This window comes from Ursus arctos, unplaced genomic scaffold (genome assembly GCF_023065955.2).
Source record: "Ursus arctos isolate Adak ecotype North America unplaced genomic scaffold, UrsArc2.0 scaffold_7, whole genome shotgun sequence".
Lineage (NCBI taxonomy): Eukaryota > Metazoa > Chordata > Mammalia > Carnivora > Ursidae > Ursus > Ursus arctos.
This window is the reverse complement of record NW_026623089.1, coordinates 62,611,773-62,630,333: the sequence shown is the minus strand read 5'-3', so window position 1 is coordinate 62,630,333 and position 18,561 is coordinate 62,611,773. Positions and strand designations below refer to the sequence as shown.

At 39.1% G+C, this 18,561-nt stretch overlaps 1 protein-coding gene across 8 annotated transcripts in view; it reads right to left on the bottom strand.

The window, feature by feature from the left end:
* Positions 1-18,561, bottom strand: part of ANK3 (ankyrin 3) — a 641,190-nt gene that overhangs the window by 202,399 nt on the left and 420,230 nt on the right. For all 8 annotated transcript variants that reach the window (XM_057308892.1, XM_057308888.1, XM_057308894.1 and 5 more), the window contains 6 exons: positions 16,478-16,579; positions 16,050-16,148; positions 15,741-15,839; positions 8,037-8,135; positions 3,154-3,339; positions 1,206-1,304 (listed from right to left, as the gene is read on the bottom strand). In XM_057308892.1, coding sequence (XP_057164875.1) covers positions 1,206-1,304; positions 3,154-3,339; positions 8,037-8,135; positions 15,741-15,839; positions 16,050-16,148; positions 16,478-16,579 — 684 coding nt within the window. The remainder of the gene's footprint in view (positions 1-1,205; positions 1,305-3,153; positions 3,340-8,036; positions 8,136-15,740; positions 15,840-16,049; positions 16,149-16,477; positions 16,580-18,561) is intronic.

Sequence of the window (18,561 nt, the reverse complement as noted above, 5' to 3'; positions counted from 1 at the left end):
AGTCTGCTGGCTCTGGGATCCTGGACCAGGTGCTTCTTGCTGCTAAGCTTTGGTTTCCTCTTCTCTAAAACATGGGTAAGTAACCCTTTTCTTGATATCTGAATACATGAAATAAATATGCGTAGCCTGGCAGCTGAGGAGCGACCTCAAAGAGGGTATTACTTCTACGGCGACTGCTGAAGCTGGTACTAGCATACGGCCTCTCTCTGGTCTCATCTAATCCCACTTTCCTCCCACGAGTAAGGTTCTAGCAAAAACACCACCCTACATGCTATGTTTGAAATCCCGGTGCTGATGCTGTTCTTGCCGACGACGTGTCGGGCCCTGTGTCCAGTGCTCTGCGCACACTCCCTCTTCTAATTCCCACAGTCTCCCAGTAAGGCAGTGCCGGTATTATTTTATTAGTATTAAATTTCATAATTCACACCATTTTGTTTTATAAATGAGGAAACTGATGGACACCAGGAAAATTTAAAGCCAAAACTGGAACCCAAGGAGTCTAAATCCTGAGCCCACACTTTTGGGCTCCTCCTCTATCCTGCTTCCTCTTTCCTTTCTATTTCCGATGACGAGGTGTCTCAGGATCAGGCCCGGACCCAGACTGGGGTTTGCACTCAGAACACTACTACTCTGAGTTGCTATCCAGGTACACATGATACTGTAACTCCTTTCTCCAGGAGCATGAACTTACTCGGGGTATGGAATCTTGTTACTCATTATGAAAGTCTGTAGGGGACAGGCGATGAAAGCAAAAGACGGTCTCTGTTTTTTGGGTTCTGAAGTTTGGGTCTCATCCAGATATCCCACCCTATTCCCATCTGCAAGCTCAAGACCCTGGTAAGCCAAAGCACTACTGGTACCATCCGACTGTTAGAAAACAGTCTCAGAAATTTCTGCTTGGGGAAGGGTCTGTACTTTCCAGTCCTGATTCCTCGAATCGCATCTGCTACATATTCACATATATATGTATCCGCGCCCCCCCCCCCCCCCGCCGTGATCATGGTTTATTTTTCCTGTTAGGAAACAGGCACACCTGTGATAAAAGCAAGAACATGCAGTAGGAGAAGCTGAAAATCACAGCTTTTGCTGACGGGTAGGTAGGACCTGTAGAGGTCAGCGGTGCCAACCCCCTCCTCATGCCGGGCAAGGAGGGCTCAGAAGGGTTTCACATGCTCTCAGGGCGGGTCATAGCGCCCTGCTCTTACCCTCGCAGTGAAGTCCACAGCAGCCGCTCGGTTTAACAGCAACGTGGCTACGTTGATATTTCCATAGTGAGCAGCTATGTGGAGCGGAGTGAAACCACTCTGCAAAGAAAACAGAGCAGACATTCAGCTGATTCCTGCCGGCCCCTCGTCTGCCACGTTAATACCATAACCCTGCCCAAATCCAAGTGAGGAAGCAAAATACGCTGAGGTCCACATTCCATTCTGTACTAGGTTTCTTTCAATTAGTGCCAATTTTTCATAGGGTTTCAAATAAACGCCAAACTCACAGGCAGAGGAACAGCCAGGAAGGAACTGAGGGTGCAGACTGAATAATTTCGGTAATCCAGTAGCAGAACTATACAGAAGCCAACGTTTCAGAACATCAAAATAGGGATGACAAGAAAAATCTATTGCTTACAGAAGGTTTGATCAGTACCACTGTTTTATTATCGATGACAGAATTGTCCATTGAAACTCTTTGTCGAAATTCAATTTGTTTAATACATTCAATATAGAGTAAATGCCAATTTTAATGATAAAAGCAATTTGAGGGGAGAGGACTACAATTGGTCTTGTATAATGGGTGACTGCATTTTAGACGGAATCCACAAGCTGGTCTCTTTATTAGCAAATGTCTATTCAATAAAACATTTTTTTCTAGCTTAGTCATACCAAGGTCATTTTACTTCCTTAAAAAAATGCTAAAACATGCAGCGATTCACTTAGTCCCCAAAGAGTGAAACCTTATAGGAACTAGATGCATTTCTAAATTGTTAGCAAGCTTCTTAGCCATGCTAGCTATCTTACTGAGTCTTGTGGGAAGGGTGGGAATATTGGTACCCTTCGGAGGTAACTTTCATTTTGCTGACACCACTGAGGCTAAGTGTCATGCAGAACTCTAAAGAATCAGTCCTGGGTGAGTAGAATGACAGGGTTGTCTGCAGCGTCAGGTAGAGCTGGTAAGCATGCGTCAAAACTCTTCATCTCACCCAGCTCTTTGCGATATCCTTCAGTCTCAAGGATTCCTCAGTCTTCCTTTCCAACACCAGGCTCAGCTGCAGAAAGCCCTGGTAATCAAACTACTACCTTCTCTGGCACATGCTACTTTGGGGGCGGGGGTATAAAGCAGGTATCTAGCCTACAGAGGCGATGCAGAGAAGGAGGGAAAGAAATGAGGCAGCAGCACTAGGTAATGGGAAAACGATGATGCAGATATAGATTATATGCATATGTATATATACCTCTGTTGTTCTATTCACCACCATCTAGGTTAACACATTTGGAAGCAAAGAGGAGGAAAAAGTGAACGGTTAGTTCGCTCTCGGTGACATGGACGGCAGCAAGCTCATGGCAGCTAAGTAATGAGGATGGAAGCTATGGCGGGAGCACAAGAGGCACAGAAAGAAAGCTAGACCGAATGAAGGGCTACACGATGGCCTGTTCCAAATGCCACATTTCCTTCACAGAGACTGTCAGGTCATACATGTCAAGGCAATGGGAACGTTCGGCTGGGACTCTGGCTGCCGGCATGCTCTCCACAACTCATCCATACTCAGTGCATTGCCTCTTGTCTTAGATACCAACCAAAGGGTTATTTGTGTACATGGTTGTTAGCATTTTGCAATTTTCCACCCTGGTGTTGGAGCTGAAGTGTTAGATTCGTTCGAAATAATACGTGAAAAGGAAGGAAACTAGCAGGTGCAAATAAATTGACCTTGGACGTGGCCTCCCTGTGAGCATGCATCGGGCAGCATCCACAGTTACCTCCTAGCCTGAAATGCTAAGGGAGCTGTGCCTTCCATGGGCTGACCTGACACGTACTGTTATTCCTCCCAGGGAGGTTCAGGGTTGGGCGTAAACTTGCCAAAAGGGAGACCAGGCGTTCTTACAGTGCGTGGGTGCCTGACACAGGAGCGTGCGCGACCGGCTCCCCTCCTTGGCGCCTCACCTTTGACTCCACGTCTGCATTGTTGTCATTCTGCAGTAGCAGGGCCGCGGCCTTCGTGTCGTCTTTTCGGGCGGCGATGTGAAGAGCTGGAAGACGCACTTTTCCTTTAGTGTCATTTTCTAGCAGGAGGGAAACTACTTGATCGTGACCTTGTTGCAAAGCTACCGCCAAGGGTGTGAAGCCATCCTGCAAATAAATGGATGGGTCAAGACTGGCCCAATTAGGGGCGCCTGGGTGGCACAGCGGTTAAGCGTCTGCCTTCGGCTCAGGGCGTGATCCCGGCGTTATGGGATCGAGCCCCACATCAGGCTCCTCTGGTATGAGCCTGCTTCTTCCTCTCCCACTCCCCCTGCTTGTGTTCCCTCTCTCGCTGGCTGTCTCTATCTCTGTCGAATGAATAAATAAAATCTTTAAAAAAAAAAAAAAAAAAAAAAGATTGGCCCAATTAACAAGAATGCGAGCAAGTGACCGATTTTTGTTTAGGGCTGTTAAAGCTACCATATTCAAGCAGACAGGTGTGTGAAAAGACATATATATGTCTATAAATATTTATGTTTAATATTTTATATTTACCCAAGCAAATCATTAAAAAATCTGCAATAAGTTTATGGGTTTTTTTTTCTGTTATAAAGTAATATACGTTAATTGCACATTACATGAAAACACGTAAAATTACTACATGAAGAGGAAAAAAGATAACATAATTTCGATATCCAGAAAATAACTGCAGTGAAAACAGTATTTCAGGTTAAATCCAGGCAAATATTTCAAAGGATCTTATTTAAATAAGCTATAAAAATGTCCTCTGGTATTTTAAAACTGGGGGAGAGGCCTGTCTGCTTGTTGCCTAGCCCATATCTGGTGGTCAGTCTGTATGTGTTAATTAATGAACCACAGTAACTGCTGTTTTAAGAAAGGTCTTTATCAAATACTCGTGGCTTCTCTGACCACTGAAGGGAGAAGACACAGGGATCATGCAAAATAGGACTAGAATAAATTGAGATATACACTCAGGTCTGTGCATTTTGAGCCTTCCCATTGTATTGCCCTGTGACTTGACAAAGAGAAGACAGTTAAGGATTTCGCTGTGGTTAAGTAATTTGTGGATGATCTAGGGTTGCTGACAGTGGAATAAACAGCATGGAGTAGAAAATCCTAAGACTGGCTCACATTTGAATTCTTCTATGCTTTTATTGTCATGCACTCAAAAGAACATTATTTATAAATTATTTTTTTAGAGAACTGGCACGTTAGTCACTTATTTTATTTGGGTCATGATTTTTTTTTTTTTAAGATTTTATTTTTTATTTATTTATTCGACAGAGATAGAGACAGCCAGCGAGAGAGGGAACACAAGCAGGGGGAGTGGGAGAGGAAGAAGCAGGCTCATAGCGGAGGAGCCTGATGTGGGGCTCGATCCCGTAACGCCAGGATCATGCCCTGAGCCGAAGGCAGACGCTTAACCTCTGTGCCACCCAGGCACCCCTGGGTCATGATATTTTATACCAGTAAGCCTTGTGCTACAAATAGGCTACTCCAGTGGAAGGGTGTTCGTACGGGAGAAAGAGAAAAGCTAGTGACTTGCACACTACTGTCTTGCTGGTCTTTTCAAAAGACCACCTTCATCATTCTTTTCCTTGCTGGAAAACCAGACCATGGCTCCTACCACTTTTTTGATTGAATGCACATCAGTGTATTTATATTTAAAGATGTGCAAAATATTGGCCCCAAGGACCTAAGGGACAATATTGCCCAGATTCTTCTCATACAAATCCTTTCCTGCAGTCCCCTTATTAACTGTAGTGTGCAAACTATTTCCACCCTGGTTTCTATACTCATGCCATGTGCCTCACCCTGAAATGTCCTTCTCCTCACTCCACATGCACAAATTCTGTCTACTTTTCCTGCTTTGAGATCCACCTGACGTTCCATCTGCCCCTTTCAATTTTTCCAAGGAGACCCAAAAGAGGGAAAGGATGAGCATTAATGTAGCTAGAAGGACTTTCCCTGCAGCCTTAAGAAGTATAAAAGCAGCCTTAAGAAGTACAAGAAAGGCTGAATACGACCAAGACATTACCAAAAGAACATCACGTGTTTACACTTAGGGGCATAAAATTTAGAACGCAATTTAATGTTATGAGAAAAGTAATCTACATAACTGTATAAATATATGACCTCATTTTCATAAAGATAAATATGTGTGTTGTGTACATATACCAAAAGGTCTTAATGAATAAACAAAATGTTATCTCTAGGGAAAATTAACAGTGGCTTTTTCTTCTTTTTGCTTTTCACTGTACTTTTTCATTTACGTAATCTATTTCTTTTACAAAATAAAAGAAAAACACATTTTTTAAAGGATAGAATGGTAAAAGGAAAATTGTGTATTAAGAGTGAACGTGGCATCTCACTTTTAAAACCTGGACAAAATCTAAGGGGTAAAAACGACAGCCTGCTTCTGGTTCTGAATCAAATAAATGGCTATATTTTCTGCTAATATGAACTTTTAAACCCATAGGGCCTATACATAAAGGAAACTACTTTGTACCAGAAAATAAACTGCAACAGAGACCGTCAGCACCCACAGGAATGTGTTTCCCGCAACAAGTTGATTAAAGAGACAAAGATACCAGCTCTAAGGTGTCAATAGCTAAAATTAGCAGCTCCAGATTTTGGTTCTAAACCTATTTTCACCTGTTTGGTTCTCTCTGTGCAGTTATTAAAAGAAAAATACATGGGGCACCTGGGTGGCTCAGTCAGTTAAGCAGCCAACTCTTGATTTCGGCTCAGGTCGTGATCTCAGGATCCTGAGATCGAGCCTCGCATCAGACGCTGAGCTCAGTGGGGAATCCGCCTGAGATTCTCTCCCTCTGCCCCTCCCCCTGCTTGTGTGCTCCCTCTAAAATAAATAAATAGATCTTAAAAAAAAAAAAAAAAGAGGAAAAATACAAGCCAAACGGAAACATGCCAGAAGCTCCATGAGAACCTCCATGCCTTGTGGAATATCTGGCACATAATAGGTGCTTAATATTTGTTTTTACCTAATGCTTCAGAATCTTAATTAGCAAAAGAAGGAAGATATATATAGGGAAGATAGTACACAGTTAATACAGAAAAGGTTTTAAAAACCACAATCATGCCAAAGACTTAGCAGTAAGTTGGACTTCTGTTTGCTTCTAAAGGAGAGATACTTAGCGATCTATACATCACAGTCTGAAAAGAATACTACCTTTTCCTTCACAGGCCAAGAAAGTACTGTGAAATCACATTCATTGGGATATTTATATTATTTTGTATTTCCATCCAAACATGGGAATGGATTTTTCTTTTACCCAACAAGTAAGCACTGCTCTACACCTACCAAATGTGTGTTCTTTTCTTATTAACCAGTAGTTATTTCTTACCTACCCTTAAGGATATTATTATAAAAACAATACATCCTCATGATAAAAATCTTCAACAGTGTGGACGTAAAGTGAAAAGTGAAAAAGTGAAAAGTTAACCTCCCTCCCACTGCTCAGAATAAACGACTGAGAACAATACACTCTGGATATTTTCTTCTATCAGTACCTGTGGTCTTGCCTCATTTTTGATAATGCTGAAGAGCATTTTATTGTGTGAGTACCGCAATATTATAAACATACTTGGTGCATACTTAGGTTCGTTCCGGTTCTTAAAATATTGTTCATACTAATTCTGTTGATGCACTTCTCGTATGCTGTTTTTGTACCCTCCTCTAATACATCTATCTGTAATGTAAATTCTTAGAAGCAGAATTGCTAAGTAAAAAGGAACATAAACACTAACTTTTGACAGTTACTGCTAAATGGTCTGCAAAAGTGTTGCAAGTAACGATCAACTTTACCAACACTGTAGGAAAGTTCCCATTTCTTCTGCTCTTCAAATTCTGTTCCTCGTCTCCTGGGCGAAAGGCTGGATCTCATTTTTTAACTGATTAATAAATTAATATTTCTTTGACTATGAGTGAGGATGTGATATTTTCATACATTTATGGTCATCTGTATTTCTTTTTGTGCGAACTGCCTCTTCATTTATTTAGTGGTTTCCCCAGAAGACACGATCTCAAAAGCTGGGTGAAGTTATATGCAATTCCTCTATCCCGATCTTTCTTGTGCCATTTGGAAAACATGTCAGAATTTAAGAGGAGCAGTATTATGACAGGGATAATCCTGCGTCTGTGTTCATTATTTTGTTAAAAATAGAGAATATTCAAATGTTGATCTTTTAATATTAGCAATATATTTCTAGTGATACACTTCACAACGGAGCACAATCTTCCATCGAGTTTAGTTTAAAAAATAAACTGTATTACGTAGGATAGTCCCAATGACTTAAGTAGCTTCTTACTTTAAAACAGCTCTTCTATTCAAGACTGCAAAAATTTCTTCACTACCATGTTTGTCTAATACTTAAAAACATATAATAGTTTTGTTGAAAAGTGTGAATTAAATCTAATTAAATACATAAATTCAATCATTATAATTATACTAACATATTTGGAAAAAACAGATTTCAAACTTGTCTTACTACAAACATGTTTCAAAACAGTGGTTACCTTTGAGGCAAAATTATAAGAAACGGATAAGTGTTCTACAGCAAATATGTAGATATGAAATAAACAGCTCAACTATAAGGTAGAGCCAGGCTTTTAAGAGCAGAAAGGGTATCTATGCAATGGAAGATTCTTTAAAGACTGAAAATAGATTTTCCAGTGTATTTCATAAACATTGAAGAACCCTCACATTAATATATGACTGTAACTAAAACTCTCGTGGGACAGATTCTCTGTGTTATGACTCCAGGCTTAAAAATGCTCTACAAACAATGTGAACTTACCCACAGAAAGAACCAACATGTCTTACCTCTGTGGCTAGGCTCTGGCTTGCACCATTGTCAAGAAGAAACTTGACAACCTCCAGGTGGTTTTCCTGGGCTGCCATGTACAATGGCGTGAAACCATTCTGCAAAAGAAGAAATAAAATGTTTGTCTGTGGCTTTATTAAAGGGCCAATCTAGTTTTCCACAGTACTGATGTATGTTCCAGAAAATACTTCTGTGTAGCAATTTTACATATTTTTTAGAAAGCCTAAGCATGATAGTTTAAGCAGAATTTGTAAGTGTAATTCAAAATTATAGTTCATTTATAACCTGAGCGTAGTTCATAGTTAATAGTGTATAACTCACACCAATAGATCTACTTTTGATAAATAAGTACATTTGTTTACTCATCAGCCTCTCCTCGAGTGCCTACCAGGAGCAAATGAGGATATGAAGAAAAATACATTTGGTCATTGTCCCAGTGAGTTTTTTCCCCCCACGTCAATAATTATCTATTTTAAATAAAAGGTGTAATACTTTTACATAAAGTTAAGAGTCTGAAATAGTTCCTAATTTGGAAGGAATTTATATTAATTTATTTGAAGGTGAGGTGAGTTGGAGCAAAGGAAAGAACACAAATATGCAAAAGGGTATATACTTCAATTTCCAAATAGAATTCAATTAGTAGTTTATGTTTTGTAAGTTTCCTGCCTTGAATTTTTTTTGCAAAGATGTGGTATTTTCATGTTCAGAATACACACACACACACACACACACACACACACACAAGTATGTGGTTATGTTTCTCTGAAATGTGGCCAACTGCCAAAGAACCTGGGTTCAAGTACATGACTGTGTACACTGCATCTTAAGCTTTTTCTTAAAATATGTTGCAGGGGCACCTGGGTGGCTCAGTTGGTTAAGCGTCTGCCTTTGGCTCAGGTTGGGATGGAGCCCCGCATCAGGCTCCCTGCTCAGTGGGGAGCCTGCTTCTCCATCTCCCTCTGCAGCTCCCACTGCTTCTCTCTCTTTCTCTCTCAAATAAATAAATAAAATCTCAAAAAAAAAAATGTTGCATATGTGTGATTGTTCTCTAGAACTATTTACTTCACCCCTATGAAATATTTTCATGTTGTCTATGGAATATTTTTAAATCTTATTGTAAAACATATACATGAAAACAGATATTTTTCAAACTATAGCAAATTTTCTTTGAATAAATTTTTACAGTTCTATTTAACTGAATGTTCTGGAAATTTTATTGTATGCATTATACAATTGGAAAGAATAAAAGTAAATATATTCTAAGTAAAGTGTACCAAATATTACTCAAACTTCTGTGGTTCAAAAGGTTTAGGTTCACCATTATAAATATCATTTCTATAGGACTGCCTTACTTATCTGTAATTCAGCCTCTGGCGACATCACTCTTTCAGCTTTTATCTGAGAACTTAGAAGTAAGTCAAAAAGATCCTGAGGTGATAAACGTGATGTCACGTAACAAATGTACCATATACTTTATTCATCGGGGCGTTCCTCCATTCTACTTACTCTATGTTACACACATAATTGTCAAAAGCTAGGTCATCCAGTTGCCAAGCTCAAAATTAGAGACACGAAATGAGAGGCAGTAGGACTATGACACAGCATTCGAGCATCTTCCCTTTAAATTATCTACCTACCAACATCACTGAAGTTCATTGTTATTCTGTTCTATCATGAAAGGTTTTATCAACATTAAACATGGAACACGGAATAACTGCAACACAACATGTGTGTACATATATGTGTGTGTATGTGCCTGGCGTGTTTCATCTTTGTCACTCCGCCCAGACCTATGAGGGAAACGGCAGGTAGTTTAGGATTACCCTTAGATTGCTGACTATTTTTTCGTTTCCTTAGTTTGACCAAAATGGAAGATCATTTTATCCTTGGTTGAGTTAAATATCCTTTAAAAAACAAAACAAAAGAGAAAAAAAAAAAACTATTGAAAATATTAAGAAAGAAGAGAAAGATAAAAGCCAGGGTGGATTCTTGTGATAGCTCAGTGAACTACTGGGCAATTGTCTTTCTTCATCAGCTGAAATTTCTAGATTTCAGATTTTAGGAATAAAGTTCTCAGGAAAAATTTTGAAAATGGATGTTTTTCTCTCAACTTCAGGACAGAGTTTTGCCGTAGTTCACAATTACCTAAGGAACACTGGTCTGCCTACAAGTATCTGGCTTCTGGCCTGATGTATGTAGACTGTTTCTGAGTTTACCTTCCAGAACCAAACCTTTCACGACCCAGGAAGATAATCCAAAACCAGGTACTGAGGTTTAAAAGATGCTGTTTTTACAGACCTGGAGCTTCTGAAGAGTGATTCTTAAGAATCACAACTTTTTTTTTTTTTTTTTAAGACTTTATCTATTTATTTGAGAAAGAGCATGAGCGGGGAGGAGAGGAAGAAGCAGGCTCCCCGCTGAGCCAGTGGCCTGACATGGGGCTCAGTCCCAGGACCCCGGGATCATGACCTGAGCCAAAGGCAGACACTCAACCGACTGAGCCACCTAGGCACCCCAAGAATCACAACTTTCAAATCATTCCACATGCCCTTTTCACAACAGCAGAGAGTGAACTGTGTGGAACTGGAATTACTCAAAAATAATATGCAGACGAGGATCACAACAAGATTGAGCCCGTAATTCACTGTTTTCCACAATCACATCTCTCCTTTTTTCTTTTCTTTTTTTTGAGTGCTTGCCATTCTATGGCATTACCTGAAAGCTGCTCATTTTTGGAATGGTCACATTCTTTCATACTTTTTCATTTTTATAAATTTTTATTGATATATAATTCACATACCATAAAACTCACCCATTTCAAGTTACAATTTAGTGGGTTTTAGTATATTCACAAACTTGGGTAACCATCTCCACCGTCTAATTCCAGAACATTTCATTATTGCAAAAAGGAACTCTGTACCATTAGTATTCACTCCCTTCCACCCCTCTCCGTGGCCTCTGGCAACCACTCACCTGCCTTCTGTCTCTATGGATTTGCCTGTTCTGAACATTTCATAATGGAATCACACAATATATGGTGTGATATATTGATATATATTGAATGGTGTTGAATAGTCTCATTTTACTTCTGCTGTTCATATTGATAAAATGTTTTTGGTGCTGTTGTTTTTTCCTCCATAATGGAAATTTCCATCTTATAGGGGCTATTTATAGGCTGTGTGTTTACTTTGTTTTGCTTTAGTTTTGGTCACCAAGCATCTGTTTCCCCTTTTGGCAATATTGCTTCATTTTCTTTAGGGGACCTACCTCTTCCCCTGAAATGTAGGTAGCGTGTGTCTTGGCCATCTTTGAGACAAATCAGCCTGCCCTTTTTCAACCACAGGGTTAATATATGTGCAGGACATCTTCTGTTTGCTCTTCCAGGTCTACTCTCTATCTTTCTCAATTCTGTTTTCTGCCAAATCTCCTCTCTCCACCTTGAAATGGTCTGTAAAGACCATATCAAAGGGCAACTTTACCATGTAGCATCTGGTTACTCTCACGCCAACTACCTAGTTTCCAAAGCTTTCCAAAAAGCTTCTTTAGCTTTCTATTCTATGTGTTCTCTACATAATTTCAATAAATTCCCTTTTTTGCTCAAGTCAGTTTCTGTTGTTTTAATCCCGATAACACCAATTAATACAAATCTCATCTATTAAGAAAGGACCAACATGGCATGAGAACACATATACACTATTTAGTTATGGTTCTAGGGAGTAATTATAAGCATCCTTTGGAAAGACTGAATAAAAATATTACCATTACTCTCTCATACAAAGCAGCTTAAGGCACAAGTAATTAATTGTGTTGTCATTGGACAACCTACAGCTGAAATGATTTTTTGTAAAATAGTATCTGGATTAGGAGAATGGTCTGATTTCAGAACGAATGTTATTTTTCTCTTAAGAGAAAAAAGTAAGCCACTGTGTTTTTTTTTTTTTTTTTTTAATTAATTTCCTAACTTTGGAAATTTCCAAAACAAAGAGCTGGCCAACATGGAACATATGGGTGCCGAATTTACAGTTTTTTTTTTTTTTTTTCCTGTAGCAACAATAGACTCAATTTTCAAAAGGCAGAACAGCTCAAGACTGAGGAAGTATGCTCTTTGCTACCTGGTCTTATCCATTATCTTCAACACCTTCTGCTCGAACATTTATTGTGGTGTTATCAAAAGCATGCAATACGCAGACCTACAATTTTATAGATCATACCGAAGCATGCTGCCTAATATCCAGCCAAATAAAATAAAATAAAAGTCCTCCTGTTATTCCACTTAAGTAAGGGCTGACATTTCTTCCATGAACTTCTCTTATCCATCCCAGGTTCCTACAGGCAGCCGGTGTACATCATGAAGCGTTCCCCTAAATAAAAACGCTAAGGGAAGGGAGACAGATTTGCACTAATTTACATCTGATATTGATTTTTGTGAATGTTGTTGGTTAGATTACAGATGTGCTCTACGGTCAAAGGACAGAGAGGCTCTATCGCACCTGTTTTCTGACTTCATCAAGACCTGACCTCCCCACCAGAGGAAACATTTAAAAACACAGAAAGACCAAGGAGGCACTGGTTTAATCAAAGGGACTTTTCCTGTCTGAAAAGGATTCATAGAAACCCAGTACCTATTTCACGCCTGGGTGCAGATGGGTGGGGACTAGGAGATGGGGGTCGGGGTGGAAGGAGGACCTCCACTTTGTCTTTTCATGCATTTTGATGGTAGAACCATGTGAATGTATAACCTATTCAGAATTTAAATAAACACAATATAAAAATAATAAAAAAAAACAAAACCAAAACCCACAGGGTCTTTGTCTTTGTTAATACTTCTATGAAAATTTAGAATATTTTGATAGTTATGGTCAAATATTATTTGAAACAGACTTTGCTTCTTGATAAACACAGTTTGTGCCTTATATTACAGAGTAAAGACCGAGAAGGAGAAAAGGGTGAGGGCTGCTCATTTGATGTGGCAGTTTGAGATTTGCAAACACTAGTAATCCTTGGTGCCATATTTAGTACAAAGTATGAAGGACTTAATCATAGTAGAGTTCTTTATAATCACAATTTAATTATCCAACCCAATTTCTTTTAGGGTAGGCATAAATAATTTCTGGAATGTTAAGTAATATAAGAAAGAGTTAACTAATTATTAAGACATAAGATCACAGCAATGACAAAAATTAATTTAAAGTAATATCTAAAAATTCTTAGCTTATAAACCCTCAGTTTATAAGATCAGAACTTGATATTGTCCAATTTCACTTGTATTTCCAAGACAAGGAGAATTTTTATATGTAAGGAAGGTGAGGGACTCTCTTTACACTAGATCTTTTTTGGCCATTAGATATTACCTATTTGGTAAAAATTCACTCAGACAGGGATGCTGTCTTTCTTGAATATTGATACTCATGTGATATTTTATGTGCCGATGCCTACATGGAATTTAATCTCATGGCATTACTGCTCGTCGTTCTTTGCAGGAGTTCCTATTGAAAAGCTGCTACCAGGAGTTATTGTGGAAATCCCACTGTGCTGCATGGCCATCTTACTACTTATTCTGTCCATGGAAGGATGCAGCTCAGAAGCCACATGGGGTCAGGTGTCCAGATGGAGGGGGCACGCTCTGCTGCGAGCCGTGCGGGCAGGGCACGCCAAGCACCACTGCAAGGAACAGGGAATTCCACAGCCCCTGTTCTTCTCCGTCACTTCATCATCACTAGGGAATGTGTATAAGCTGAAATCAAATCGGGTCAGGATTTGATTTCAATTGTGGTTTCTCTCCAACATCGTCCAGGAGGTTTCAAACTATTAAACATCAGTCAAGAATGTGTGAAATGTTTAAAAGAAGGGGAGGTTTATTTCTTCTCGCTTGGGGGGATAAAGGAAATGAAAATGGATTAAAGAGTACTCTCTCAGAGCTTAACACTAGTTATTTTCCAGTCAAAAGATGTTTTAAAAGCATGATGCTTTGCTTATAGTCAGCTGGTCTGTATCTCTCTCAATGGTCTATACTTGTCAATATTCAATTTTATGTCATTCCCTTTGGGAAAAGCATTATTACTCCAAGTAAACCCTCCTAGGGAATCAGCATAAGTGGACCACGTATCAAAGGTCCAACCGCAAGGAACTAGAAAAGAATCAGATCGGACTCTTCACACATTTGGAAACGCTGTGTGATTGCTTCTCCATGCCACTGATAATTAACAACATCAGCGCCATGTTACTATGGGGGTAGTAATCATGGAGGAAGTCGCCCCAATTCCATGGACCCATAAAATATAGGAGGCTCCTGTTAGTCAAAAATAGTCAGTGCTGAAGATGGCTGGGGAACTCGAGTACACTTAAAAATGGAAATCAAAAGGCCATAGTAAATAATGAAAAACGTTAGATTGAGACTTTATTCTAAAAAGACAAAACTAGAACCTATAAAAGCAATTTACAGGTTAACAAAATATTGGTTATAACCCAGATTCACGTATGAGTTTCACAATGAACAAAGACTAAACCAAATAGGATTTCTGTGGGGGAAAAGTATAATTTTTCCAACAAAATTATATGATAGTTTGATGTCCCTCACTTTTAATTTCCACAGCGTAAGTAAAAAGATAGCCTTTCTGCAAATGGATTTGCAAACCAAAGACCTCACCTAATTTTCTCTTTTTTTTTTTTTGGTCATTTAATCTTTTGATTTTCAAATCATTCTCATTTGAAACACTTATCAGGAAATCATCCTAATTCTTCACACTTTGCTGGGACGCCACAAGCCACAGCTTAGTCGTGCACCCAGGGTTCTCCAACACCATCCCCCTAACTTCACGTGATCCTGTGTCTTTTGCAAAACTTGCGATTTTGTTCTGTAATCAGTTTGCTCAGTATCCAACCTTCGGGGGTGCTGACGGACAAACAGGAGCACGTGAAGGCATCCAATGAGAATGAATGTTTGAGTAAGGGCCAGTTTTAAAAATGGTCAGGTTCTTAGTGGATATTTCTGTGTTATGACGATGTTTGCTTTCCTAGACAACCTCATTTCTGTGGAGACTGAAATAATGAATAATTCGGATTATGAGGACTGATTTTTAAACCTATTTTAAAGTAAATTCTTTTAGACTGAAAGTCTATGAAGCAATTTATTGGTGTTCTTTTTAGAACTTCACGCAAGACTCAGCACATAGGAGGTCCTACTGAATGAATCATTAGCGTACATCCAAATCAAAGAATCTGGAAATTTTAGTTTGGGGAATTTTCATGTTTATTCTGTTTTTTTTTTCCTTTTAATTTGTTTCAGGGAACAACAATGAGGCCTTAGTTACTAAACAGGAATTAAGCGGTGTCTTCCCTTTTTCAACTAGATAAAGCACTGAAATATAATGAACATTAAAGAGCATTTCCTCATTTATATGCATTCTCATTTCCTCTGTAAGTTAATAGGTACTAAGACTAGACCTGAGTTATCATCCAAAAATAGTATAAGACTCTGCATTACAGATATTCCCTAAACTTTTGTGGCTATGACTACCAGTCCAGTTTCATAGATGGATGACTTTAAAAAATCTCTCTCACACATAAAAGGACATATGTGAATTTAAATAATTTGCAACAATATTATTATTCACTGAATTGCATTCTTAGAGGATATAGGACTTGACCCAAAGAACATTTATAAATTACAACAACATTTACTTGAAATAGAGTTGTAGTTTTACCTGAGACTGTGCATTGACATTGGCTCCATTTGTAACCAAGACCTTCACCACCTCTGCTTGTCCAGCCAAAGATGCTATATGCAAGGCTGTGTTTCCTTTCTGTAAAATGAAAAGATACATCAACTCACCCTCTTCATTTCTCTGTTTCAACATTTTATAAAATATGGAATCCCTCTAAGTTTATAAGTTTCCCAAAGACAACATGGCTGACAAGCAGCCCATGAGAAGCTTGTCCTGATTCTTACGGAGGGCTGAATCCTCACTGAATTTGGCAAGTGACATAAAAAGCATTAAGTGTGGGATAATTACCTTCGTAGCTGCATCCACATTGGCTTCCCTCTGTAGCAGTTCAGAAACGACTTCTACATGGCCTTCTTTGGAAGCGAGATGGAGCGCATTCAACCCATTCTGATTAAGAGTGAAGGGAAAGCTTTACTCAGCAGGTTGAGAATAGATCAGCGAACTGTCTACTTACAACTCTGAAGATCACACCCCACCGACAATCATGTGGGTGTGTGCAGGGTAGAAACTTGAATTAGGGATAAAGGTACATGAAAATTAGATGGATTGTTCTGGTATCACTATTTATTAAATTTAGGAATTACTAAAGGATGCCCACCTACATTTCTGAATGCTGCTTTAGCAAAGCAGAGTCATTTGAAAATCTGAGCTGACGACATTTAACAAAAAAAAAAAATTAAGTAAAAAATTAAATAGCAACAATAACCACAACTAACCTGATTGCAGATGTTGATGTCAACCCCATTTTTTATGTAGTCAAGGGCCTTTTCTAGGTGTCCAGCTCGAGCTGCTCTTAAGTAACTTGCATTGGCATCAGACTAAAATACAAAAGAAAGACATTTTGATGAAAAATGAAACTCACAGACACGTTAGAACTATTCAGCTTATAGTCCAAACTAAAACGAAAGATTTTTAAACTGAACTATTATATTTCTAACATGAAAATACTCTTAAAGGTCTTTGTAAAGTCACCAGGAAAAGGACAAATTCTTAAAAAGTTAGTTTCAAACATACGAAGTTACCCCTTGTGTGATGTCCTCACTGATCCCACACTGAGAGAGAAAATTTCCCCTACTATGTAGGTACCTTAAATTACATAAGATTCCTGAAGAGTAAAGCAAAATCCCATAACTTCCTAGTGGTCTCATTATGAAAATCTCACTATTCTATTTTGTCAGAAACTTCACATCTATTCCATTCTTTCATATTTATCTATTACAACTGATTTTTCAATTCACAGCTTCACAAATACATTTACTGTTGCTATATTAGTTTAACAGGAATTCGGAGGATGTTCTCTTGGATTTTCCTACAGCACAGCCACGTGCTGGAACATAGAATGTATTTGAAAAGCATCCATAAATGTCTACCCAAATTGTGAAGCGCGCTCTCCATGTATTTTCAAGCAAGCTAAGGCCACCACCTGAGAAAATTCTATTAGGAGCATTATCAGAGAACATAAATAAATACATATAAATTTAAAAACAACAAACACCAAATCTGTAATTCATTCACCAAAAGCTTACAAGTCTGCCTTTCTGCTAAACTCTCGTGCCTACGATTGTGGGGTTGAAACCACCTACTAGTGAAATCTTTAACAGAAAGAAGACAGTGAGAGGAAAACTTCAAAGCTGGATCTGCACGATTTGGAAAGGAGTCCTGCTCAGTGTAGAACACCACAGAAGCAGGTTTTCCTGAAAGGGGAGCCAAAAACATCTCGTCATTGGTTATCAATGCAATCATGCAGGGTATGGCTTAAACAACAGAGGAGACTGTCTTCTTTCAGCCATTTAGCAAATACCTTCAGAGCCCCTGTTCACACGCCACCTCACCTGGAAAGCCTTCCCAGACCTCCCGGGCAGAGATTAATTACTCGGTGCTCCCACAGCATTAATTTCATTGAGCCCTCTTGGTATTTCTCACACAGCATTACAGTTTTTGGTTTACCTGTCCTTCTTCTTCCCTAAATTGTAAGCCCCTTAAGAACAATCAGAGGCAGATCAAGGAGCAGGCAGCTGGAAAGCAGACAAGATGCCAATCTTAGAGGAATGCTAATTCATCCCTGGAAATGTAATTGAGCTGAAGGAAATTCCATCTCTCAGAAGGGTCTTTGGTTCTGCTGTGGGTCAATTTAGTTAAGGTTTGACTTGCTCAGGTCCTCGAAGGAGAGGCTGCCATCTCTACAGTGTCTCATGTATAACAGTATGCCTCTGTGAAGAACTATCCCCTTTCCTCTAAATCAGGCCTTCTCAATCTCAGCACTATTAGCATTTCTTTTTTAAGATTTTATTTCATTTTAAGTAATCTCAACACCCAACATGGGGCTCGAACCCACAACCTAGAGATCAAGAGTCACATGTTCCACAGACTGAGCCAGTCAGGAGGCCCTACTGACATTTTGATCCAGGTAATTCTTTGATGTGGGAGATGGTCCTGTTCAACGTCAATGTTTACTAGCATTCCTGGCCTTTACCAACTACTCCCTATTTGTGACTAGTAAAAATGTATCCTGAATTGCCAAATTTCCCTTGGCAGCAGGGAAGGATGGACTTTCCCAGCTGAGAACAACTGCTCTGAATAAAGAGTAAACCAATTTTTTTTCCAGATTGTACGCTTCAATAGGCTTAAATCTTTGGCCTGAGTTACCATGTGCCTTGACCTACCACAAGCCAGTGACTATAGTATAACGTTCATCTTTCTGTTTCCCCTGCAATTAGAAGCAGCATCCTGGCCCATAGCAGGTGTTTATAAATGTTTTGTGAATGAGTGAACCAATAAGTAAGTAAATTGTGTGGAAGTA